The sequence below is a fragment of the Anoplopoma fimbria genome, chromosome 3, assembly GCF_027596085.1.
Source record: "Anoplopoma fimbria isolate UVic2021 breed Golden Eagle Sablefish chromosome 3, Afim_UVic_2022, whole genome shotgun sequence".
In the NCBI taxonomy this organism is placed as follows: Eukaryota; Metazoa; Chordata; class Actinopteri; order Perciformes; family Anoplopomatidae; genus Anoplopoma; species Anoplopoma fimbria.
In genome coordinates, this window is record NC_072451.1 from 15,294,967 (window position 1) to 15,321,382 (window position 26,416).

Genomic DNA, 26,416 nt, shown 5'->3' on the forward strand with positions numbered 1-26,416 from the left:
AAAAACACAATGCACACACTTTAATTTAATTCCGACTACTGTAATTCATTTCACAGTTCTGATGGTCTACCCTACCTTTTGAAGGCAAAAATTGTACTTTTAATGTATAACATTTATTCAACAGCTTTAGCTATTGGTTACTTTGCTAATTCTGATTAATAAAACAAAATATAAAACATTTTGTAAATAAACTAATAAAAGTATTATGTATTATCATAGTTTAAGCTACACAACAGTAGATAAAGTTATTAAAAGTAGCCCCACCTTAGCCAGATGCAACATTTAAGTGATGTACGGATAAATGCTTCAATATCTATAATCCAATAATATATTATTCTGACATTGGCCATCTGCATGATAATCAGTCTGCGTGCAGCTGCGTTTACACTTGGTATAGTTACTTTCACCTGAGTAAAGAACTTAAAAAAGGTGAGTCCAGCCACATGCTGGTTCTTGTTCTGCCAATGCTTATACGAAAATGCTAGATAATAATCACCGCATCCGGTCAGCAAGTTTGGCCACTCCAGGACACCGTAACGTAAGGACCCCAGTGTAACGTGACCACACCATCACGCGTATCTGCAAGAATCTGTCCCAAACGGTAAGTCATCTGTAGAGATGAATGTTCCTAGTACAATGCATAGTCTACAATTAATATACGTTAATATGTATTAAAGAATTAGCAAAAGGTCGATAAGTCGTTAGGGGAAAGTATAGGTTTCAACAACAAGAAAAAAACATCTCATGTTACAGATTTCAAAGTTCAAAGGTCTCTACATGACGTAACGCCGTTGCAAATTAAGCATTTGTGTAAAGGTATCCGTAGGGTATGTGTGCTGGTAGAATTTTTGTTCTCTCTCTATATATAACCTACCACCATATGTATGTTTTGATAAGAAAAGTGTCACTGTCACTAGCTTTTGAGTTGAAGGTAATCATGCACAAGAATTTAATTGCTCGATAAGTATGTGAATGTGTGTGTGTTCCAGTGCTGCCAGTATGGAGGGAGAGCCCCTCTCCACCCTGTGTACCCCTGCTCTGGTAAACGTTTGCTTGCTTATGTTCGTTTAACGGAAAATGTTTAAAATCGTTCGCGAACGTTCGCCTATGTTTGCGATTGTGAACGCACCTCTGTTGTTAACTTCAGCAGATAATCACGTGCTGGGCGCTGCCGCTGATTGGTTATAGTCGCGATACACTTTGACCTTTTGGTATTTTATTAAAAATAAAAAAGGAACGAGTAAGGAACGAGTGTTTCTGTAAATGTAAAGAAGTGAAAAGTAATAATTTTCGCTTTAAATGTAGTGAAGTAAAAGTATAAAGTCTTACCAAATAAATGTACTTGAGTAAAGTGGTTACAGATTTCAAAGTTCAAAGGTTCAACGTTCTCTCTCTATATATAACCTACCACCATATGTATGTTTTGATAAGAAAAGTGTCACTGTCACTAGCTTTTGAGTTGAAGGTAATCATGCACAAGATCTGGACAAAGTGAAGAGAAATGCAGAGAGGATGATTGAACGCTGTCAGAATTTAGGGGTCCAGCTTCGGCCACACATGAAGACCCACAAAACCCTGTATGAATACAGAGACACACTCACACAATACATTTATAAAAACCTGTTATGCAGTTAATTTGATTATATAGCGCCAAATCACAATTCATCATGATGCTTTTCATGTAGAGCAGGTCTAGATGATACTCTTTAATTTACAGAGACCCAAAATTACCCCATCAGCAAGCACTTGGGCGATGGCAGCAAGGAACATTTACCCTATAATGGGAAGAACCTTCAAATAGAACGGGGCTCTAGGTGGGCACAATCTTGACAGGTTGGGTTGAGATAGAAAGTTACACACAGATGCACAGCAGCGGTGACAATAACAATAACAACGACAGAAATAGAAATATGACTAGTAATGATAATAATAGTAACAGTGGGCATCAGGCAGAACATCGACAACAAGAGCAGCCATGATCCAGGCGCAACCATGACTCATTGCAATCTGTGAAACGAGAATGCACAAAAACTCAGACTCAGTCACTAACATGCATAAATGGGACATGAATGCATGCAGATCGGATGTCTGCCTCCGAAACTGCAGACTGTTTTTACAGGAGAGGAGCTTGGTAGCTGAAAGCTCTGCGTCCCATTCTACTTTTGCAGACACCAGGAACCATAAGAAACCCAGCATCCTTGGCGCGTAGTGCTCTATTGTGGCAGTAGTGTACTCAGAGCTTTTAAAGATAAGCTGTTGCCTGAAAATTTGGGGTTTTATTGTGAGGAGAAGGGTTTAAAATGATTGCAGGGAGCCAGTGGAGGGAAGCTTATATGGGAGAAATATCTCTTTTCCTTCTCAGTACACGTGCCACAGAATAAGTCTCAAGAGACTTATTGGACCTGCCTGGAATTAAGGAAGTGAATAGTCCATCCTAGAAGTTACAAATGCCTGCACTATGTAATTTATTTTTGAGATGCTATGTACATTTATGGGATATTGACATGGTCTATGTCTGTATATTTGTGTTCATGTCTAGTGAGTGTGCTGACATTATGACGGGTGGATCACGGAGGTGCATTGTGGTTTCCACACTCGCAGAGGCCTGTTTCTATGCGGACCACGGATTTGATGACATCGTCTATGCATACTCTCTTCCCTTCGATAAGGTCCTCCCAACTCATACGCTAAAAAGATTAATTCATTATATATACAGCGGGTAAAAAAATATTGAACACGTCACCCTTTTTCTCAGTAAATATATTTCTAAAGGTGCTATTGACATGAACTTTTCAGCAGATGTCAGTAACAACCCAAGTAATCCATACATAAAAATAAAACAAAACAAATAAGTTCAGAAAATAAGTTATGTGTAATAAAATGGAATGACACAGGGAAAAAGTATTGAACACGCTTACTGAAATTTATTTAATACTTCGTACAAAAGCCTTTGTTGGTAATGACAGCTTCAAGATGCCTCCTGTATGGAGAAACTAGTCGCATGCATTGCTCAGGTGTGATTTTGGCCCATTCTTCCACTTCAAATCTTGAAGGTTCCGTGGGCCTCTTCTATGAACTCTGATCTTTAGTTCTTTCCATAGCTTTGCTATTGGATTCAAGTCAGGTGATTGGCTGGGCCATTCTTGCAGCTTTATTTTCTTTCTCTGAAACCATTTGAGAGTTTACTTGGCTGTGTGTTTGGGATCATTGTCTTGCTGAAATGTCCACCCTCGTTTCATCTTCATCATCCTGGTAGATGGCAGCAGATTTTTTATCAAGAATGTCTCGGTACGTTTTTCCCTTCACCTTTCCTTCAATTATATGAAGTTTGCCAGTGCCGTATGCTGAAAAACAGCCCCACACCATGATGTTCCCACCTCCAAACTTCACTGTTGGTATGGTGTTTTCGGGGTGATGTGCAGTGCCATTTGACCTCCAAACATGGTGTGTACTATGGCATCCAAAGAGTTCAATTTTGGTCTCATCTGACCAGACTATATTCTCCCAGTATTTCACAGGCTTGTCTAAATGTTGTGCAGCAAACTTTAAACGAGCTTTAACATGCTTTAAGATAAGATAAAATAAGATAATCCTTTATCAGTCCCGCAGCGGGACTAGATAAAAATAAGATAAAAAGATAAAAATTAAAATTAAATAAAAAAACAAGTATTATAAATAAGCAATAAAAAACAGTAGAAAATCAACAATAACTGAAATATTATATTTACAGACAGAAAAAACTATTAAAGCTATAATTGCACAGTGTATTGTATTGCACATGTGTCATGTGGTCTGCTGGGAGCAGAGCTGGTTGTGCAACCTGACAGCAGCAGGAAGGAAGGACCTGCGGTACCTCTCCTTCACACACCGGGGGTGAAGCAGCCGGTGGCTGAAGGAGCTGCACAGAGCTGCCAGAGTGTCCCGCATGGGGTGGGAGGTGTTGTTCATCAGGGATGATAGCTTTGCCATCATCCTCCTGTCTCCCACCACCTCCACCGTATCCAGTGGACACCCCAGCACACTGCTGGCCTTCCTGACAAGTTTATTCAGTCTCTTCTTGTCAGCTGTCGAGATGCTGCTGCTCCAGCAGACCACTGCATAAAAAATGGCTGATGCCACCACAGAGTCGAAAAAGGTCCTCAGGAGTGCTCCCTGCACTCCAAAGGACCTTAGTCTCCTCAGCAGATAGAGTCTGCTCTGACCCTTTTTGTATAGTGCATTTGTATGATTAGTCCAGTCCAGTTTATTGTTCAAGTGAACACCCAGGTACTTATAAGATTTCACAATCTCAATGTCCTGTCCCTGGATGTTCACTGGTTCCGGAGGACAGTGTTTACCCCAGCGGAAGTCCACCACCAGCTCTTTGGTTTTACCAGAGTTGATCTGGAGGCGGTTCCGCCGGCACCATCCTATGAAGTCCTGGTTCAGTTCTCTGTATTCCCTCTCATCACCGGCGGAGATGAGGCCGACGATTGCAGAGTCGTCAGAGAACTTTTGCAGGTGGCAGGTAGCAGAGTTATATTTGAAGTCTGATGTGTAGATGGAGAAGAGGAATGGAGCCAGAACGGTTCCTTGTGGGGCCCCCGTGCTGCAGGACACCAGATCTGACTCGCACTCCCGCATCCTCACATACTGTGGACGGTTGGTGAGGTAGTCCAGGATCCACGCAGTGAGGTGGTGGTCCACCCCAGTCTGCTCCAGCTTGTCCCTCAGAAGCAAAGGCTGGATGGTGTTGAAGGCACTGGAGAAGTCGAAAAACATGACTCTCACAGTGCTTCCAGCCTTTTCCAGGTGAGAAAGGCATCTTTGTAGCAGGTAGATGACAGCGTCATCCACCCTGATGCCAGATTGGTAGGCGAACTGAAGTGGGTCCAAAGATGAGATCACCAGGGGTCGGAGGTTTTTCTTCAGCAATGGAGTCTTGCGTGGTGAGCGTGCATACAGGCCACGGCGGTTGAGTGCATTACTTATTGTTTTCTTTGAAACAATTGTACCTGCTAATTCCAGGTCTTTCTGAAGCTCTCCACAAGTGGTCCTTGGCTCTTGGACAACTCTTCTGATAATTATTTTCACTCCTCTGTCAGAAATCTTGCGAGGAGCACCTGGTCGTGGCTGGTTTATGGTGAAATGTTCTTTCCACTTCCGGATTATGGCCCCAACAGTGCTCACTGGAACATTCAGAAGTTTAGAAATTCTGTAACCAATGCCATCAGTATATTTTGCAACAATAAGGTTGCGAAGGTCTTGAGAGAGCTCTTTGCTTTTACACATCATGAGATGTTTCTTATGTGACACCTTGGTAATGAGACACCTTTTTATAGGCCATCAGTTGGGACTGAACCAGCTGATATTAATTTGCACTGACAAGGGGCAGGATTGCTTTCTAATTACTGATAGATTTCAGCTGGTGTCTTGGCTTTCCATGCCTTTTTGCACCTCCCTTTCTTCATGTGTTCAATACTTTTTCCCTGTGTCATTCCATTTTATTACACATAACTTAATTTCTGAACTTATTTGTTTGGTTTTCTTTGTATGTATGGATAATTGGGTTGTTACCGACATCTGGTGAAAAAAACATGTCAATAGCACCTTTTGAAATATATTTACTGAGAAAAATGGTGACGTGTTCAATACTTATTTTACCCGCTGTATGTTTTGAATATCTAGTTTGTTTTGAAAATGTAATGGTTTGAATATTTGAAAAGTGCCAAAATATAAACCCCCCTTGATTTTTGTGTGCTGTAAATGTACACTAATGTCACATAACCTTTTTTCACCAAGTACACTTTGACAATGCCACAGGAGCAAAACCACCAGTGTAAATGTTCAAATGAATCATGGCTTGATTCAATATATAGCTGTTTGCTCCAGTTTTAGCTTCCTGGTATTCACTGTAAGCAGAACCATCATTCATGCCGTTATTTATGCCTTTTCCTACTGCTTTTTTTACTATGATAAGTCAAAATATCTGTGCACAAAGGTAATGGAGGAGCTGCTCACAGCTGCATCTAATTAAAATAACTTGAAGGTGCTCGTGAAACAGCTCCATGTAGATCTTGGAAAAATACATACATTTAATGACAAATGTAGGAAATAACATTTTGCCTTATTTTTGTGACAAAATCACAGTTTGCATTACTTCAAATGGTTAAATTGATTTCTTGCACACTAACTTAACATGTAGTATTCTACTGTATGACATCTAGTATGTAGTACATACTTTATTTACAAGTAATTAACATAAATCTGAGAACATTTCTTAAAGCTTTTCTATTTTTTAGGTCTCATCTCCCAACCATGCTCCAAATAATCACACCAATTTATGTCTGTGTGTGCTCATAGGTGGAGCGCTGTGCAGCACTGTCAGAGAGGCTGGATCTCTTCCAAGTTTTACTGGATCATCCTCATGCTCTGGATCAGCTCAAAAAGAGACCGCTGAAAGACGGCCGGCTGTGGCACGTCTGGCTCAAACTCGACTGTGGCAACGGGAGAGGTAAACCTACATGGAAACCAGGACACAGCTCATCATCTGCTGCTGAAACTCAAGTGCCTGTTTGCTCTTTGCCGTAGCTGGTGTCCTGCACTCAGAACCTGAGGCGCTCAGATTGGCTCAAGCCATCGCCGAGACGGAGGGCGTGGAGCTCACAGGAGTGTACGCTCACTGTGGGAACACCTATAACTGCAGAGGAGTGGAGCAAATACAGGCCGTCGCCCAGGAAACCACCGACTTGACTCTGCAGTTGATGGAAAAGTATGTTATAAAAAAAGACAGTCAAATGCAAGCAGAGGCCAATTTTGTCATTTATAACCTGCCACATAGAAAAATTAAAATACATGTAACTTTTTCTCAGGTACACATTTGTTTATAAATATTATTTGGCTTACTTTCTATTGGCATATACCAGTGTACCTTTCGAAAGAAGTCCAATGATTTATAAGTTCTCTGCTTGACAAAATTCAAGTTGTTTTATGATTGTAGAAGAAAGGAGAATAAAGTTAAGTTAATTCGAAAAAACTTTAAATTACTGATTGCTCAAAAATGTAAAATTTAATTAACATTACTGAAACTTTGCTTAATGACACTGTCAACCTTTTTTCAAATTAAAATGCCACTTGTTACACTCCCCCCCCCCCAAGCGGCTTAAAATGTTAATGCAGATTTAAGTTGTATTACCTGATTGGCAGTAATCACATTAGTAAGGCATAAGAGCACCTACATGTGCATAATCTATTATATTTAGTTCCTATGAAATGTTGTGTTGATAAAATCATTCTTTGAACTTCTCCGGGTTTGTTTTGTTGCAGACTGAAGGCTGTCGGCATCACCTGTAAGTCCAGTATTGGCTCCACCCCTTCCTGTAGTCATCCGGTCAAAGACATGGCGCAGCTCAGCGAGGTGCATCCTGGAAACTATGGCTTCTATGGTGTTTGTATAAATATAACCCTAAATGCATCATACACCAGTTTGTTTGTGCTGTTTTTTTCAGCAGATGAATCAGGTTCTCGTTTGGTCTTTCAGACGTGCAGCAGTCAGTGATTGGCTCATGCAGTCTGGAGGACGTGGCTGTGAGGGTTTTGACGAGGGTCATCGGACACTGTCCTCACAGGAACCAGCTCCTGATTGACTGTGGATGGAGTGGACTCAGGTACCTTCATCAATATTGTTTACCCTGTTTTGTGGTTGCAGAATGGACTTTACCTGCTTACCGTTTTAAGCTGACATAATCCTTGATGATGTATGATATATGATAGCATTCTTAAATGACCCTAGGGGAAGGAGTCTGAGGGCAAAATGTATCATTTTACTTAATTTCCCCTCAATGGACAAATGATAATCACCAACTGGAGCAGATAACTTTTATTACCACTAATGACAGTTTTTTTTATACCATCATTGCAGCTATCTATAGTTTTCATATTTCCTTTCAACCCATTTTTGGTCACTTCTTTCAGTCTAGACGGAGCCGGAAAACTTCCCACTGGATATGCTGTGATTGAAGGACACCCAAACCTCAAGTAAGGTTATCTACTCTTGTCTCTAATCAAAATACTTAACTCAGGTGTGACTGAAGTTCTGATGAAATATATTTCCCTCCAGGTTGTTATCTATGACCCAGGAGCACGGCAGAGTGGAGCCCATCTCAGGACTGCTGGACTACAGCAAATACCCCCTGGGCACTCTGCTCGCACTGATCCCTTACCATGTTAGTACAGTTCAATGTGGAGTGAAAGTTACTGCTGTGTCGGCTTTATCGTGTCACTGTCCTCATGTTTGACCTTGTCTCTGTTCACTTTACAGTCGTGTGCAAGTGCGGTGATGCATCCTGTGTACTATGTGCACTCTGAGGGCCGTCTGCTGGGGAAGTGGATACCGACACGCGGCTGGTGAACGAGCTAGCTCAATGAACACCGGTTGAAGGAATTCTTGGAGCGATTTATGTCAAATCTAGTTTCTTCCAAAATTTAAGTGTAGAGGAATTTTAAAACCACTGATTAAGTTACACGTACTAATTGTGTAGACCTATTCTCCAAGTGTTGTATATGAAGGGTTTGAATAACAAAAGGCTTTTAGACTATGTTGTCACCTCATCGTTTCATCCAAGCCACCAAGCTGTGTTTTTGAAAGAGTTGTATGTGAATGTCAATATACTAAGACCAAGACAGCAGCGACAAAATGCAAGTAGGCTGGGGTCAGTATGTGAGCAGGTACTGGAGGCTGAAACAATAAACACAAAATAAGCACGTGTTATGACTCTTGTCTATAAACAATGTAGCCTAGGAATGTTTGTTTTAACCTTCCGCTTTCAGGGGTGTTCATTTATTTTTGAATAACCATTATTTTGTTTTTTGCACAATCTTCAGTTTTGAATTATCCCTAAATGTAATTACTGAAAAAGAGACGCTTTGCTGTGTACTGCAGAATAACAGGCGCTGATTACTACATGACGGACCTATGTATAATCAGTAAGTATAATGATCATTAGCCTGTTGAAGGGAATTTATAATAAATTATCCCTCATGATGAGCTTTTATGGACAAAGTGTACAGTGACTAGCATAGTCTCTCTTTAAAATAATGGTGGTGTTTTATTTTTTTCTGACTAAATAAAATAACCATAAAGTTACTTATTTTGTCTTGCACCTTTCCAAAATAGGTTTATAATGATAATAGGATTAAAACGTTAACATTTTAATTATAACAGATAAGTACAATGCCAAATTATTATTATTAATGTTAATATTCCTAACAATCATAAAACTGTTTCAAAAGCGAGGAGGTTGTGCTAAGTGCATCTTGGGAAATGTGGTTTTATCGAAGCTAACGTTCTGATTGGCCAGAATATGACCTTTCGCTTGTCACGTGGTTTAAAAACTTCAGGAGGATGGCGCGGAAAGTTGTCACACCACACAGCGTTGCTCTCAGTCCATAAACGTTTTGTTTACATTTTTCCTCAGGAGGTTCTGACTCATTTGCTGGTAAGTTAGACGCATTTGTTACTTTTTCACTTTTCATTAGACATTCAGTGTGCTGCCGCTGTCCTCTGTCGCTGACTGTCCACGGGGAGACTAACCTAACGTTACCCCACACTGTGCTGTCAGCTAAAACTGCGTTACAGTGACTGACAGAGCCAAACAACATGAGCGATTTAAGACCCCGCTGCGTAACGTTAGATAGCTTTTAGCTCGCTACTGTCACGCTGTATGTTGTGTTTCCCGTTAGTTATCATGAGCGTGCTGGAGGTGAAGTTCATTGGTGATGGAGATGCTCTGGAGCACATCGTGGACAAACAGGAGGGTATGTGGACAACAATCATGTTACTTCTCCTGCTTGGATGTTTGGGTTTACGACTCTGTCTCACTAACCTGCCTGTCTGTCTCTCTGTGTATAACTTACAGGTGTGCAGAGTAACAGTGGATCTGTTCAGAAGATTGTAACGTTTAAGAGCCCAGCTGGACGACGAGCCAGAGAGGATGCAGGACATGATGGGGACGAAAATGGAGTCCTTGATGAGCAGAACTATGTCCAAGCTCTGGGAACAGACAATGCAGAAGGTGAGTGAGACAACTGCATGTTCTTGAATACCTGTTGTGGGAAGTAAACCATGTCCAACTTCTCTTTCTCCATCTCGCCTATTTAGTTGTCAATTTTGTTAAACTGTTTTTCAGCCAGCTGCTAAATGATTCAAAACTATATTCAGCTGCCATTTGGTATGGACTCAGTTTCCATTATATTAGGTACACACAGCTATGCAGTGTAATACAACAGCCCTGCAATAAATCCTTTCTTCATGGTCAGGTTAAAGTGTTTGTTTGTGTTGAAACCTCAGGGATGAAACTGTTTTAGAGAGCTTGTTGTTGTTGATTTATATTGTGGCACTTAGATGTGCTTCCTATAAGGTATTTGGTTTGTTCACCCCATTTGCATCAACAAGAGTAGACTGAATTTATATACAGTATAGTAAAATTGAATATTTTCACGACTGATCAATACATTCAACACACCAGCCCCTATTCCTCCTGGTACAGCCTAAATTAGCACAAGGCTGTTGTGTTAATTGCTGCTAATCATATACTAATGATCACTTCAAGTGGTTACATCTATGATACATAATTCTTCTTTTGTTTTTCAGAAGATGAGGAGGGTATGTACAGAGTGGCTGGGTCCACTATCTTCACCTTTCAGAAAGCCAAACGTGGACACAGCATGGCCCAAACTGGTGAGAGCCTTCGCCCTCTTCTGTTATAGGACATGTCATACACATGATTATTAACTTGGTTTTCAGGATTTTACACACTGAATTTTTGTGGGGGGGTTTTTGTACAATTAGCAAGTGAATTGGCTCGGACTCCTGGGAAAAGTGTGACCTTCACCACGACCCCCAACATTGAACCCTCGACTCCCACCCGAACAAGCCGCAGTGAGTTCAGCACACTTTTCTTTATTTTTTTCTGTCTGTCCTTTCCTGTGTCCCTTTGCATAAAACTAAGTGTATTCTGTCTCTCTCTGACTAGACAACAGAGGTGGAAGCAGGACGCCACAGAGGGTGAGCCTAGAATTAATTTGTTTGCTCTCATATACACAACACATAAGATCCAGCAACCTTTCTTTGACGCTGTTGCTAATGTTTCTATAAGATGTTTTCAGGCAGCTTTGTTTCAGTGTCAGAGATGCGGTTTTTCTCAGTGTTACCTCTGCTTTTTGCATGACAGAGCAAGAAGGTTCAGTTTGTCTCCACAACACCCCACAGGCTCAGGAAAAGAATGACAGGTGAGTGTAACGATGGAGGTGGAAGCTCTTGTTGTTACAGTAGTTTATGTATATGTAGAAAGTTAGACTTTTGCTAAGCTCTTTGATGCTCTCAGCTCCCAGCATGCGGTCAGACAGCGATAGTGAGCTGTCGCCCTCCGACTCTGGGGAGGAGGAGGAGGAGGATGAAGATGTGATGGAGGAAGAGACGAAGGTAAAGAAAGAAGACAAGGAGAGCTTGAAGACTTTAAAAACGCCCAGTAAAGGTTCATCCGCAGCGCTCTACAAGACTCCTGCCAAGAAGAGCAAGACCACATCAGAAGCACTCAATCAGCCCACTATGGTTGAGGAGTATTTTGAAGCCCATGGCAATTCAAAGGTCTTGACATCAGACCGCACCCTGGAGCGTTTACACACCCCTAAACTTGACAGGGTTAGTATATGACCGCCAGTGTTCTAAATGTATTCGACGAGCCGTGTTCCCGTGTCATTGAAGCAAATCCTTTTTTTCTGTTTGCAGGAGACCTTGGTCCAGCTTTTAGAAGGAAAACCGTCGTGCTGCTCGAAAGAGATCCAGCAGCTCCACAGCAAACACCAAAAGCACTTTAGCAAATGGATGTTACAGTTACAGTAAGTGTGGTTTGCGCTTTCTTTATTCCATGCCTTTCTTTTGTAGTGTTTGTAATACAGTACAGGACGGAAAATGTCTCTGTGTTTGCTTGTTTAGGTTGGGATTCAGTGTGCTGGTCTACGGTTTGGGCAGCAAAAAATCTCTGCTGGAGGACTTCCGTGTGTCTCACTTGGCTCAGGAGATCCATCTCGTGGTCAACGGATTCTTCCCTTCTATAACTCTTAAATCAGTCAGTATACACAGAAAAATCTCTGAAAATGAAAATGCCTTATTGGTACAGTCTATATCAAAAGTTCAACTGAAAAGACCAAAATATGCAATCCATGTATCCTACTTATAAGTGTGGTGACGTATCTTATTCTTCTGTGCTTTAGAGATCCATTGTTGTTCAAAAACTTTTCCTTTTACTACGATGAACACAGGGAACAAAGTATATTTTGAGACAAACACACTGTCTTGCATAAGAAAATACTCACTACAGCACCAACTGTGTATCAAACCAAAGCTGAAAGTACTCCTGAGTAACATTTTAGATTAACTGGTGTCCAGCTGTTTGAGGAAATGACTTCCCTATTTAAAAAAAGAAACTATTGTAAATAAACCAAGCCTCATGTTTCACGTCTTTTGGGACCCAATGGGCATGGAGCTGAGTGCCACAGACTTAACACATTGTTGGTTTTGGTCTTTTCACAGGAATTTGCATCCAGCCTTGTGGTTTCAGCAATGTCAATAAAGTTTGATTTTCTTAGTTTGTACGTCTGTCTGTGCTTTCATTGCAGATCTTAAATGCTCTGACTAGTGAAGTTCTAGAGCATCAGGGAAATTTCCGGACACCCACGGACCAGATCCAGTACATCACTCAGACCCTTAAAGACAGTAAGTGTGTCTGTCACTTGTCTCCGTCTTAAGCTTGTGAATTCTTCATTTTTACAATTGAAGCATGTCCTTGCAGGCCCGGATCTCCACGTGTACCTGCTGATCCATAATATCGATGGACCAATGCTACGAGGAGAGAAAATCCAAAGTGCACTGGGGCAGCTGGCATCCCTGCCCAACCTGCACTTGGTGGCGTCTTTAGACCACATAAACGCTCCAATGGGTTGGTGTTTGTGTGTGCCACTGTACTGCCATGTTAATTATATTTAAACGTATTCTTGTAGCTGAATCTTTCCTGTGCGTTTCCAGTGTGGGACCAGTTTAAACAGAGCCAGTTTAACTGGTTGTGGTGGGAGTGTGTGACCTTCCAGCACTACGTAGAGGAAACGTCGTACGAAAACTCGCTCCTGGTGCAGCAGACTGGCGCTCTCGCTCTCTCCTCCCTTACACACGTGCTACGCAGCTTGACACCCAATGCAAGGTAATACATACACCTTGATAAGATTAAATGTCAGAGCCCTTACGTAATTCATGAGTTACTTAAATTCTTCATGGCTCTGTGTCCTTTCTTTTTGCAGAGGAATTTTCAAATTGCTGGTGAAGTTCCAGCTGGAAAACCAAGATAACCCTTCATACACAGGTACACACAGAAAAACTTAAAAATGGACTACTGGTATTTTCCTAAAACGTGTATTTGTGGCATTATGATTGTAATTTTTTCCTATCACTGTGTGCAGGATTGTCATTTCAAGATTTCTACCAGCGTTGTCGAGAGGCGTTCTTGGTGAACTCCGACCTCACACTCAGGACTCAGCTGACTGAGTTCAGAGACCACAAACTGATACGGACACGCAAGGTGGAGCCCTGGTTCCCTTCATAATTCCCGACCCTCATTCAGTGTCTTAAATCTCTGCAGACTCCAGTGTCTGTTATTTAATATTTATTCCAATGATTCTCCAGGGTGCAGACGGAGTGGAATACTTAGTCGTCGCTGTGGACGCAGGCACGTTGATGGATTTCCTGGAGAACGAAGAGGGTGACTGAGAAGAAAAGGCTTTTGACTTGTATCTCTTGTAGTTCATCCACTGACCAGTTAAGAGATTTTTTGGTTGAATCGATCACGGATATAAAAACCCGGTTACATCTGATCTACAGAACACGTGAGCCCAGCGTATAGGCTCTGCACGGTTTTGAATGAATGAATGGATGAATCTAATTATTGGTGAAATGTTTTCACTTGTTAGAAATTACCCATTAGAGCTCTGTGACATTCTCATCTTGTTTAATGTATACATGTTTTAAGCTAACACCTGTGTAATTAAAATCAACACTTAAAAGTAAATGAGTTATTGCAATTTCCTGTCTTTACTTACAGAAATAGATTAACATTAAGCAAAACGTACATTATTTTGTGTGTACAAGGCAGGTAGGCATGCTGCTATGAATAAAAAAAAAAAAAGAAAGCCAGAGAAGTTATTCAATACTGCTCCACATGTGAAAACTGTGTTATCAAAGGGTGAGTGGTCAGTGAAACTACATCACATGCCATGCATATTGCAATCGGAAGGTAACGGGTAAAAAGGGGGTGTTTTGTATCCTGTTTGTGATCCCCAAGAAAAAGGTTTGGTCTAAATGGAGAGAGTTGTTTGACCCTGAGTGCATGCTATGAAATGCTTCAGTCTTGGATGTCAGCAGTTTTCTGTGTCTGCAGTGAATCCGTTAGCATTTCTGAGTCCATCGTGTAAGTCTGGAGTATATTTAGGGTAGCTGTGTGTACAATGTGAAGCTCGTCTTCATCCAAGTCCTTCAGCAGCAGCAGAACTGCATCGAGAGAGTGCGTCTGAAAGTACAATTTACATTCTCATTTATTGGCTGAGATTAATAAGATAAATGTACAACATTTTTCCAACATTTTGAGTTTTAGGAAGCAATGTTCAGATATAAGGGTACCTTTTTCATTGATGGTTTGTTTTCTCTGGTTGATGGAGACGAAAGAGAAGGGAACTTATCTCTGGAGAGGAGTTTCATCCCCAACTCTTCTCTGATTTTGCTAAAAACGAAAATCCAGATAGAACAGTTTTGTTCTTAATGTCTTCATTATCTTGAGAGATTAATTTCAATGAATGCATGTTCTCCTTCCTTGCAAACCACAAGGCTTACTTGGTCTCCTCCATGTTGTAGTTAAGAGGGTCATTCTCCGTCTCTGCATCTGGCAGTCCGTTGGTGGAAAGCTGGTTTTGGACACTGCCTAGGGGAGTGGTGACCTCTTCGCCCTCCATGACAGCAAGTGCAAGCTCATCCTCTGTCACTACTGCAAACACCAAACTCTTAAATTCAATCATATCCAAAGCTATGCAGAGTCTGGCTCCAGTACACAATCATTGAATGTCTTTCTTCCAATTGTGGGTGCAAATCATTTCTCATACAGTCACAAACTCTGCAAACTCACCTTGGTTGTCGAGCTTCTGGAGGCGAGGCAGGCAGCGCAGTACAGTGAGGCGGTACCGGCTGGAGTCGGTTCCACAACAAGGGTTCTCAGCCAGCCAGAGAACCCTGAGACGCGTCAACGGACGCAGATATGAGAGCTCAGAGAGTGAGGGAACCTTGTTCTTTCTTAGGTAGAGCTCACATAGAGACAGACAGCCGGCCAGAGGGGAGAGAGACGAGATGCTGTTCACACTACAGAGAAAGAGTGAGAAAAGGGAGAGCCAGGATTCATAGATCATCTCAAATGATCAGGTGCAAATGTAACAGTGTCATGTGTGAATGTGTCAAAGAGAGACACAGCTCATTTAAATAAACCAACCTTAGTGTCAGCACCTCAATGTTTGCCATTTGGGAGAAGATAGAAATCTGGAAAGACAAAGTGTAAGGGAACACTTATATTATTGCAAAGCATGCATAAGGACATGCATACAAATTAAATTAAAAATAATAAACAGTAACAAAGTCAATTTGAGCATGAATTGTCGAACCAAAGAATGATGTCCATTAAGTGACTACTCACATCGGTCAGGTTGCATCCCCTGCAAAAAAGAAATGCAAAAAGAAATGTTATCACAAATGCGAGGTATACAAAACAAGCTGTACCTGTCAACATCGGCCAGCGTGTACAGCATGTAACGTTAAACCAAAAACCAACAATAATGACTGGTACCTGTTAAGCTAAAATGTTAACACTTACCAGCAGTTCAATTTCTTCACGCTTTCCAAGTCGGAGGCCTTAGCCTTCCCCAGAACCTGTTTCCGTGTTAGCTTCATAGCAAACCAATCAACATGCTGTCAAGAACGAATATTTTAATGCACTATATGTTCACAAACAGCACAGCCCCCATTGTGGCAGGCTAAGTGGACAAACATTTCAACTCAGCAACAAGGATGTCGTTTCCACCACTGTAATGCGCATGCGCGTATCGACCGAGGCGTCCTTAGTTACAGCCGATCCCTTTTTCATTATTGCGCTCGTTTTGTTGTAATTGCTGAAGAGCAATACTACTACTTTGCAAAAGTCCGTAGTATTATATACGATTTTAAAGAGTAATTTTATTTCGATGTAGTATTATCAAAACTCTGTGAAAACTCAAAGTCCCACAATGCATTGTAAACGAAAGGGTAAATCGCGCCTGCGCGCTAAGCAATCCCTCTTTGGACCTACGTCTCCACTGAAACGATGGTGAGCCCGAATGTCCCCTTCCAAATCCGTGTCAATCTAACCATTCCTGTGCTCTAAATGATATAATCACATGTTTGGGGGCTTTGTGGTGTCCTTTTTAATCAGACCTGCCCGTTATTTGTGTCCGTTTTGTGATTGTTTCACGGCTAAAACGATGTTTTCGTGTCCCATTGAGACAGAAATGGCTGACACCATTGCTACGAGTTCCTCCCTGTGTCGGGGCAGTATGCGGCTAGTAACGTTAGCTTGCTGTCGGCCGCTAAATCCTGATTTCCGTGCAAGTTTAGTGGACCCTCAGCTTTTACAGTAAAACTAAATTATTGCTTCATGTCTCACTATAGCTGGTCTCAAAACCTGGACCAGTGTTGAATAGTCGTGAAGTGAGCTCCCGTTCAGCGGCTAGCGTGGGCAGAGGACGCTCATGATGCTAACGTTAGCCGGGTAGACCACCGGTGACTCTCACTCACCCTGGGTCCATTGGTTTTATAGTTAAGTGGAGTAAAACGTGTTGAATACTTGCAGTGAAGTGACAATACGTGTTCCCCAATACATTGGGTTTCCATAATATTATCCTGAATACCTGATGGTCCGGGGTTGGAGTTTGCTCAAGGCAAACCTTGTAGCGCTACCCCTGTACCACTAGACACTAACGTGTCTGCTTGTAAAGTAAGTGGCAGATGTGTCGATTGTTATAAACGAGTTTATCATTAGTTATATGCTTGTCCCCTTCCAATTAATTTGAGATTTTGTATCTTATTGTGTGTTTTGTGTTTACAGGCCAAGCGTACCAAGAAGGTGGGGATCGTTGGTAAATATGGCACGCGTTATGGCGCGTCGCTGAGGAAGATGGTGAAGAAAATTGAAATCTCCCAGCACGCCAAATACACCTGCTCTTTCTGTGGCAAGGTTAGTAACACCCTGACTCATTCAGAATATATACTGATATGAAGGTACAATGACAATCCTTACAGCAAATGGCACATGTTTTATATTTAGAGGACACCCATATGTCAGGAAAAATGACAAGATACTGTTGTGTAACTTATTGTGTTAACTTTGTTTTGACAGACCAAGATGAAGAGGAGGGCCGTTGGTATCTGGCACTGTGGGTCCTGCAGGAAGACCGTGGCAGGAGGCGCCTGGACTTACAAGTAGGCTTATTTTTGCTTTGCAGCAATTCTTCCATCCAGCTGTAGCTGGCAACACGTAGTCGACCAAATTTAAATGGTTGCTGTAGATGTTTTCCTAGCCACTCTTTGAAAGAAATCAGGGGTTGAGGGCTGCATCTTATGCTGATGTTAAGCTCAAGGACTCCACTATCAGGAGTATTATTTATGGCCACCAGCATGGTGTATTTCTACCTGCTGCTGGGGTTTTGTTGTGGCAATTTTGACTTAAATTAAGCTTTCCACTGTCTTATGAGTCTCTCTGTTGACATGTATAAATAAATTATTTTAATTAAAAAATGTTCTAGCAAATGGGAGGGGAGAAATGTCACAAAAAGAACTGTACCCAGGGAGCAAGCAGTTTTTTCACTTATAAAACTGGATGTCACTTAATGTGTCAATACAATGCAAAGCTCCAATGCTTATATTGGTTTATAAATGTTATATCTATAAGTGATTAGCATGTTTGTGCAATTAATAGTCTACCTGTTGGTATGGACACAGTATGTTATACATCTGTTTGCAGGGCTTATGGGCAGTATTGATTAATGCAAATTAATGATTCTGGGATTGGGCAGTAGAAGAGGCACTGTTTTCTTCACTGCCATATCACAGCATCGTTCATCACACCAAATTAAAATCTCTCAGCTACAAAGTACATTTTTCCCCTCCCATTTTGCTAGAACATTTTTAATTTCCTCAGAACAGCAGACTCATTTTTCAATTTAAAATAGGAACTTAGTTGATGAGAGTTCAGGGGACGTCACATTGTCCAATTACATGTATGGAGAATTTATTTAGACACGTCAATAGAGAGACTAATAAATAAGCTAGTGGAAAGCTTAATTTAAGTCAAAATCATGGCCTTGCCAGAGAAACGTAATAAATAATTGATTTGCTGTGGCAACCTACCAGAAAACGTCTAAAATCATATCATTGCGTTGAACACTGTTTGTGAACCACAAAGCAACTCTTAAGTGGCCTCAAATTAAGTATTTATGTGATGGCAAACAACTACTTTCTGATGTAGTTAGATCATTTTATTATTGAATATTGTTTATGAAAGGTTTCCCTGAATTTAAGGCTGAGTGAAGAGGCCATAAGTAGAAAAACATTTTTGTCTTCGTCTTAAGTTTTTTTTTTTTTTTTTTTTTTTTTTTCATTCCCTTCACTAAAATGTCATTATTGAGGAGGAAAGAGTTTATTTGAAAAACAATGCCACAATTTCAAAATTAAAATTTGAACACATTTTCACAACATCATTTTATTTTCATGAAAATGGCCAATAACTAAAAAGCTCCCGCATGTATAAGTGGAGCAACACCAAGGTTTTTCTCAACAGGTAAAGTTTTCTAAATAATGGAAAGTAACTTAAAAAACAAGGGATGAGAATCTCTGACCATGGATGTTTGGAATATACATTCACAAAGTAATGTTATTGTTTGCCTTTTCCAGCACAACGTCCGCTGTCACAGTCAAGTCCGCGATCAGGAGGCTGAAGGAGTTGAAGGACCAGTAAACCAGTGCTACGATCACTGGTGGATTTGGGACTTTTTCTATAGTTTAACCGACCTGGACTTGGCCTCAACACCCACAAATAAATCTGTCTGGAGCGGAATTCTTTGTCTTTGTTCATCTATTTTATAATGTATCAGGGAAATCAAAACGTGGGCGCTAACTACAAGAAGATGCTTCAACAAACTTCATGAGTGAAAAGTTCAGGGTGACAATAAAGTTGCACCATTGAAAAGCAGTACGAGTGTTGCAACATATTGTTTTTGGGCCACTATAGCTGGTGGAATCTAAATTTTACCAGCCAGTTAATAGATGACAGCTGTTCTTTTTCTGAGGGGTGAGTGAAGCAAATCTAGCAGCAATATTTGAACATTTTACCAGCATTTGCCTGATGCCATTTCCCGACCCTGGGTACAGATTTCCTAGTAAATTTGGTTTCAATGGTGCCATGACAAATGGGGTTCTCCTGGCCTGCAATTTCTTGGCAGTAAACTTCCACAGTTTTTCTTGTGAAAAATCCACAGATTTATGGCGGTCACTGATACAGGAGTTGGAAGTATGCTCCATTTAAACCTGTGGACAACTAAGTTAAAGCCTTTATTTATTTATTTTTTATATCCACTGCTTTGCATCAGAGCCTTCTGCTTGTTTTGAATACACAGTAAATTAGAGAATACTGCTGACTCTGGATCAGAGGGTGAATACATACAAGGCAACATAAAGTTAGTTAATTGGAACTATAATTGGTTATAAGACAATCACTTAAGCAGAGATTAAATGTTTAATACAGATGTTTTTACCTGCAGATATTTCAACTTGTCAAATACAGGTGTAATACAGTCGGGTCCATAAATATTTGGACATTGACACAATTTTCATCATTTTGGCTCTGTACACAACCACAATGGATTTGAAATGACACAATCAAGATGTGCTTTGAATGCAGATTTTTAGCTTTAATTTGAGGGTATTTACATCCAAATCAGGTGAACACTAGCAATTACAACAAATGATATACATGGTCCCCCCCCTTTTGAAGGGACCAAAAGTAATGGGACAAAGTAACATAATCAAATCAAATTGTCACTTTTAATATTTGGCTGCCAATCCTTTGCAGTCAATGACAGCCTGAAGTCTGGAACCCATAGACATCACCAGATGCTGGGTTTCATCCCTGGTGATGCTCTGCCAGGCCTCTACTGCAACTGTCTTCACTTCCTGCTTGTTCCTTGGGCAGTTTCCCTTCAGCTTTGTCTTCAGCAAGTGAAAGTCATGCTCAATTGGATTTAGGTCAGGTGATTGACTTGGCCATTGCAGAACATTCCACTTCTTTGCCTTGATAAACTCTTTGGTTGCGTTTGCAGTATGCTTCGGGTCATTGTCCATCTGCACTGTAATGTGCCGTCCAATGAGTTTTGAAGCATTTGGCTGAATATGAGCAGATAATATTGCCCGAAACACTTCAGAATTCATCCTGCTGCTATTGTCATCAATAAATACGAGGGAACCAGTTCCATTGGCAGCCATACATGCCCATGCCATAACACTACCACCACCATGCTTCACTGATGAGGTGGTATGCTTTGGATCATGAGCAGTTCCTTCCCTTCTCCATACTCTTCTCTTTCCATCATTCTGGTACAAGTTGATCTTTGGCTCATCTGTCCATAGGATGTTGTTCCAGAACTGTACAGGCTTTTTTAGATGTTTTTTTGGCAAACTTTAATCTGGTCTTCCTGTTTTTGAGGCTAACCAATGGTTTACATCTTGTGGTGAACCCTCTGTATTTACTCTGGTGAAGGCTTCTCTTGATTGTTGACTTTGACACAGATACGCCTTCCTCCTGGAGAGTGTTCTTGATCTGGCCAACTGTTGTGAAGGGGTTTTTCTTCACCTGGTAAAGAATTCTTCGGTCATCAACCACAGTGGTTTTCCTTGGTCTTCCTGGTCTTTTGGTGTTGCTGAGCTCACCAGTGCTTTCTTTCTTTTTAAGAATGTACCAAACAGTGGATTTGGCCACACCTAATGTTTTTGCGATCTCTCTGATGGGTTTGTTTTGATTCTTCAGCCTAATGATGGCTTGCTTCACTGATAGCGACAGCTCTTCGGACTTCAAATTGAGAATTGACAGCAACAGATTCCAAATGCAAATCCCACACTTGAAATTAACTCTAGACCTTTTATCTGCTCCTTGTTAATTAAATAATGAGGGAATAACACACACCTGGCCATGGAACAGCTGATCAGCCAATTGTCCAATTACTTTTGGTCCCTTCAAAACGGAGGGACCACGTATAAAATGTCTTGTAATTCCTACACCGTTCACCTGATTTGGATGTAAATACCCTCAAATTGAAGCTGAAAGTCTGCACTCAAAGCACATCCTGATCCTGTATCATTTCAAATCCATTGTGGTTGTGTACAGAGCCAAAATGATGAAAATTGTGTCAATGTCCAAATATTTATGGACCTGACTGTATATGATCATCAATAATGGCTGCATTCCATGTGTCTCCAATATCTTACCTCTGGTGTTTTAAAGTAAAGTATTTATGTCCCTCGGGCACAATTGTGATTGCAGTCTGTAGTCAAGAATATGTACAATAAACCAAATGGCAAGCAATACAATATACACATGATTACACAACATATACAAGGAAAGGTTAGTGCCACAGTCGCTGTCTTTAATACTTAAGCAGAAGTTGAAAACATTTCACTGAATGGATAATGCTTGTCAATCAGGATGTCTGTGGTGAAAAATATGTATTACTGGAACTATACAGGCTCAGCATGAATTGTTACATACATTCCATAAATGTGTATTATTTTGTATACTGTTACTTTGATTGCAAGTAAGAGGAACAGGTTTTATTTTTGATAATTTCCAAAGATTTCGTTGATCTTCATCAAAGGTGTGAATAGACATACCTACAAATAAGCACACATACAAATAATACAAGTTAAAGCTAAATATATCGAAGAATAAAACAACTTAGAGACGATATATTTATTTTCCATCTGACTAATTAATTTCAAGATTAACCTGCCCGATAAGATTGATAAAAATAGATAAAGACTTTAAAGAACTGACTACATATTTAACGAAGTGCAGGAAAAATACATAGAAATTCAGTAGTTGATTTTAAAATATTTCACACCAGATTTATTGTACTAACAACATACATAAACATCTACATCTGTATAAAGACAAATTGAACTGCATAGAGAACAGTTAACGCTACATTCCTGAAGATGGCAGCATAGAAACATCAAAGATATCTACTTCCGTAAGATATCCAGCAGGGGGCGTTGCGTCGCCCTTTTGCCATGGTGCTTGTCCTCAGTATAGGTAAAATAAACAAGTATGGCGGTGTCCAGTGTTTTCAGACCGGGGTTATTCAGCCATAAAGTTGCAATAGTAACGGGTGGCGGCACCGGTATCGGTAAAGCTATCTCTGCAGAGCTGCTGGAGCTGGGTGAGTGATGCGGCGTTCAGGGTCAAGAGACATATTTGAAGACAGTTTGAAGTGAACGGCTACTGACTGAAAACAAGAGCCAGTGAACTTTGACACATATAGAAGAAGACATGATCAAACCTCACTGTCAAACCAGCGAAGGCTTTAAACTGTGTAAACATGTGTAAACAGTGTTGGGGCACGATGTTAACAGCTGTCAATGTATGTGATAAGGTATTTTAAGGTTTACAGTGCGTGGCAATATAGCAAAATATCCTGGGATACAGAATTTGGTGCGACACCTGGTTGTAGTATTGTCTCCCTCTCAGAGTTCAGTACCTTTACCGTCCAAGTTTGTCATAGCTGAATAAATACCGAAAAAAGTGATTCAGTACAAATTGCACAGTAAATTCACACAAGAGCAAGCAATATGTGACTCTGACTTGTGGTGACCTCATCCATAAAATCACATCACATAACCAATTCATTATTACATAAGTTGCATCTTGAAGTGAACAGACTTTCAGTGTCTAACTATTTTGTCTCCAGGTTGCAATGTGGTGATCTCCAGTAGAAAGGCAGAGAGGTTGGAGGCGGCAGCTCAGGAGATGAGACAAAAAATCCCTGCCTCCAGCCCGGCGTGTGTCACTCCTCTACCATGTAACATCCGAAACGAGGATGAGGTGGGCCTGCACCATGGACTGTATATAAGAAGCCTGCACACACCTTCAGAACTGCTTCACATTGATGTTGTCAATAACTGATCTTGTGGTTTTGATCCCCTCATGCTGCAGGTGAAGGAGCTTGTGTCGTCAGTGCTGAAGCGATACGGCAGGATAGACTTTCTGGTGAACAATGGAGGAGGTCAGTTCAGCAGCCCAGCGGAACACATGTCCTCCAAAGGCTGGAAAGCCGTCATAGACACCAACCTAACCGGAACGTTCCACTGCTGCCAGGAGGGTAAGATGCAGACGGCTAACACTGGCTCAGTGTGTGTTCTTGCTAAAGCTTTATGTTTTACTGTGTTGCTGTTCCATCTCCACACAGTCTACACCGCATGGATGAAACAGCACGGAGGTGTGATCGTCAACATCATCGCTGACATGTGGAAAGGCTTCCCGGGCATGGCGTAAGCAGCACCGCCCACAAAATTCACACACAAATATACAACATGCACACTCAGTATCTCCTCTCCCTGACAGCCACACAGGGGCAGCGAGAGCAGCAGTGGACAACTTAACCAAGAGTCTGGCCATTGAGTGGGCAGCCTCAGGAGTCAGAGTCAACTCTGTCGCACCTGTAAGTACAGGTCATGAGTTAACACAGAACAAGTGTGGGAGGTCTTTAATTAGCAAGCTATGTCAAATCTGTGCATTTGTCTGGTTGCAGGGCACAATATTTTCCAAAACTGCGATGGAGAACTACAAGGAGTTTGGACCAGAACTTTTCAAGATGTCTGTTCCATTTAGCCCCGCAAAGAGGCTGGGAGTACCAGAAGAGGTGTGTTATTATGAAGTGACAGCCACAATACCCGAGGAAAGGCGATCATGAAACTCAGATTTGTTACATGCACTGCAGTGTCTTTGGATGTAATACGTATGCAAGAAAAATTGGAAATACCAGTTTATGATATTTTTAAGTGCTTAATAAAGTCCCTGATCATGCATCCAAAGTCATGGCTGTACCTTGCAAAAGTAAACATGCAAACAACATCTGTCTTGTTGATTACTGCCTTGTGGATATGGCCAAGTTATATGGAAAATACACCATAGTTACGTCTGCAATTCTCTAAGTCAAGCATCTGTTTATCTCAGAAAATCACCTGTTTAATGTCTAATTGATATCCGCCACAAGAGGAAGTCAAACTGAACTGTTGCTTTCACTATTTCGGAAAACATCCTGTGAGACATACGACATGATCATTACTTTTAGTGCTACCTTTAGACATCAAAGTCACGTATCAAAACATGAGTGATAAAATCCCCACGCTGCAATACATTTGTCAGACTGTATTAAGAAATGGTCGTGTTCTTGGAAGTCAAGCCACATAGCACAGTAAGATGGTGGGCCCTTTAAATAGAAAATACTAATGGTTCACATATGGTAATTGAGAGCAATAGATACAGAGTATGTGCTGTGTGAGTCTGGCTTTGTTGCAGTTTCACTGACTGCAGTGATTTTTTTCTGTTTCTTTTAAAATTGTGCTTTGATGTTCAGATCTCATCAGCAGTGTGTTTCCTGCTCTCTCCTGCTGCCTCCTACATCTCCGGAGCCACCCTGAGGGTTGATGCAGGACAGAGTCTGTACCACTCCATGTGGGAGATACCCAGTACGTTTATCCTGCTAAAGCATCCACACTTTGGTCTTTATAGTATATTCTGTTTATACTATATAGCATACTATGTAGTATACTAAATTCTCAAGTGTGTTCTTCTTCAGACCACAGCGCATGGCCAGAGGCTCCAGAGGGGGAGAACCTCGACGCTCTGAAGGACCTGCTTAACCCACAAAGCAAACTCTAATTCACATTTGTGACATGGTGTTAGCCCAGTCAATAAAAACACAACACACAACACACACACACACACACACACACACACACACACACACACACACACACACACACACACACACACATTTAGCCCACAAGCATCATGGACATTGAGCTGTGGAGGCACCACAAGCACTGTCAAAGAAACAAGACACCATAGCACCCTGGTTATGAGACTGTTTAAATAAGATAAGATAAGATAAGATAATCCTTTATTAGTCCCGCAGCGGGGAAATTTGCAGACTTACAACAGCGTAGAGTAAAGTGCACACAAGAGACATAGTAGAAGAAGACAAGATAAGAATAAAAAAATAAAGAAATAAAAAATAAAAATAAAACAAGTATTTATAAATAAGCAATAAAAAACAGTAGAAAAAAACAAAAAAACAACAATAACTGAAATATTATATTTACAGACAGAGAAAAAAAAAAAACAACTATTTTAACTATTTTTAACTTTCTTAACTATTATTGCACAGTGTAGTGTATTGCACAGGTTATTATTGTCATGTGGTCATGTGGTCTGCTGGGAGCAGAGCTGGTTGTGCAGCCTGACAGCAGCAGGAAGGAAGGACCTGCGGCACCTCTCCTTCACACACCGGGGGTGAAGCAGCCAGTGGCTGAAGGAGCTGCACAGAGCTGCCAGAGTGTCCTGCATGGGGTGGGAGGTATTGTTCATCAGGGATGATAGCTTGGCCATCACCCTCCTGTCTCCCACCACCTCCACCGTATCCAGTGGACACCCCAGCACACTGCTGGCCTTCCTGACAAGCTTGTTCAATGATTGTTGCATATTGTGTACATAATTGTATGTAATTATTAGCAACACAAGAGTCTGATTAGTTTCTTGAATAATGAGTTGTGTCATAAACTGTTAAAATGTATGTAGAATATTTTTTTCCAATGCATTTGTAAGTTGGTAAGTGAACATACAGGGTTTCCTAACATAATAAATGGACACAAAAAAAGAAACAGTAAAGGAAAAAGGACATTGTTTTTCATTTGTGCTGATTAGGTGTCTCTGAAGTCAGGGGTGTCGATATCGAAAGCAAGATCACATTTCGTTTGTAACCTGGACCTTGCACTGGGCTCCTGGTGAAATTGGACAGCAACCCTTTTTGTTTTTTACAGGTACCTGATTATGTTATTTTATAAGAATCATAATCAGATCTAGATAGGTTCAAAGTTGAATAAGTATTTACATTAGGATGGCATTTAGTGACCCTTTTTCCTGAATAGTAATGAATACAAAGAGTAAACAAACTTTAATATGAATTGTATGCTATACAGAGTAACATTGTA

The 26,416-nt window shown here is 41.0% G+C and overlaps 5 protein-coding genes across 6 annotated transcripts; 4 read left to right on the top strand and 1 right to left on the bottom strand.

Moving 5' to 3' along the window:
- Nucleotides 1-460: 460 nt before the first annotated feature.
- On the top strand, nucleotides 461-9,048 carry zgc:162816 (uncharacterized protein LOC571260 homolog). Its single transcript, XM_054596433.1, has 11 exons — nucleotides 461-601; nucleotides 990-1,051; nucleotides 1,481-1,577; nucleotides 2,540-2,669; nucleotides 6,343-6,493; nucleotides 6,571-6,751; nucleotides 7,306-7,424; nucleotides 7,520-7,646; nucleotides 7,954-8,016; nucleotides 8,099-8,204; nucleotides 8,300-9,048. Exons 2-11 carry the CDS (start codon nucleotides 1,000-1,002, stop codon nucleotides 8,387-8,389), a joined length of 1,116 nt encoding a protein of 371 aa, XP_054452408.1. The 5' UTR covers nucleotides 461-601; nucleotides 990-999; the 3' UTR covers nucleotides 8,390-9,048.
- A 335-nt stretch (nucleotides 9,049-9,383) lies between these two features.
- orc2 (origin recognition complex, subunit 2) lies at nucleotides 9,384-14,096 on the top strand. 2 transcript variants are annotated; one of them, XM_054627022.1, is made up of 16 exons: nucleotides 9,384-9,476; nucleotides 9,721-9,795; nucleotides 9,897-10,052; nucleotides 10,631-10,717; nucleotides 10,829-10,918; nucleotides 11,013-11,044; nucleotides 11,211-11,268; nucleotides 11,364-11,680; nucleotides 11,768-11,877; nucleotides 11,975-12,107; nucleotides 12,658-12,754; nucleotides 12,831-12,977; nucleotides 13,064-13,235; nucleotides 13,333-13,394; nucleotides 13,492-13,610; nucleotides 13,715-14,096. In XM_054627022.1, exons 2-16 carry the CDS (start codon nucleotides 9,726-9,728, stop codon nucleotides 13,796-13,798), a joined length of 1,734 nt encoding a protein of 577 aa, XP_054482997.1. In that variant the 5' UTR covers nucleotides 9,384-9,476; nucleotides 9,721-9,725; the 3' UTR covers nucleotides 13,799-14,096. The 2 variants fall into 2 exon arrangements, with proteins under 2 accessions (XP_054482997.1, XP_054483000.1); XM_054627025.1 differs by having other exon boundaries at nucleotides 10,634-10,717.
- A 47-nt stretch (nucleotides 14,097-14,143) lies between these two features.
- On the bottom strand, nucleotides 14,144-16,139 carry cfap410 (cilia and flagella associated protein 410). Its single transcript, XM_054627029.1, has 7 exons — nucleotides 15,939-16,139; nucleotides 15,762-15,780; nucleotides 15,561-15,607; nucleotides 15,204-15,433; nucleotides 14,915-15,065; nucleotides 14,705-14,804; nucleotides 14,144-14,594 (listed from the first exon to the last, which is right to left on the bottom strand). The coding sequence occupies exons 1-7, from the start codon at nucleotides 16,013-16,015 to the stop codon at nucleotides 14,430-14,432; spliced, it is 789 nt and encodes a 262-aa protein (XP_054483004.1). The 5' UTR covers nucleotides 16,016-16,139; the 3' UTR covers nucleotides 14,144-14,429.
- Nucleotides 16,140-16,329: 190 nt separating this feature from the next.
- rpl37a (ribosomal protein L37a) lies at nucleotides 16,330-19,211 on the top strand. The gene is made up of 4 exons (XM_054627037.1): nucleotides 16,330-16,427; nucleotides 17,205-17,333; nucleotides 17,496-17,578; nucleotides 19,049-19,211. Exons 1-4 carry the CDS (start codon nucleotides 16,425-16,427, stop codon nucleotides 19,110-19,112), a joined length of 279 nt encoding a protein of 92 aa, XP_054483012.1. The 5' UTR covers nucleotides 16,330-16,424; the 3' UTR covers nucleotides 19,113-19,211.
- A 3,226-nt stretch (nucleotides 19,212-22,437) lies between these two features.
- On the top strand, nucleotides 22,438-25,123 carry pecr (peroxisomal trans-2-enoyl-CoA reductase). The gene is made up of 8 exons (XM_054625118.1): nucleotides 22,438-22,584; nucleotides 23,113-23,246; nucleotides 23,358-23,523; nucleotides 23,611-23,692; nucleotides 23,766-23,862; nucleotides 23,953-24,063; nucleotides 24,781-24,892; nucleotides 25,003-25,123. Exons 1-8 carry the CDS (start codon nucleotides 22,473-22,475, stop codon nucleotides 25,083-25,085), a joined length of 897 nt encoding a protein of 298 aa, XP_054481093.1. The 5' UTR covers nucleotides 22,438-22,472; the 3' UTR covers nucleotides 25,086-25,123.
- Nucleotides 25,124-26,416: the final 1,293 nt, after the last annotated feature.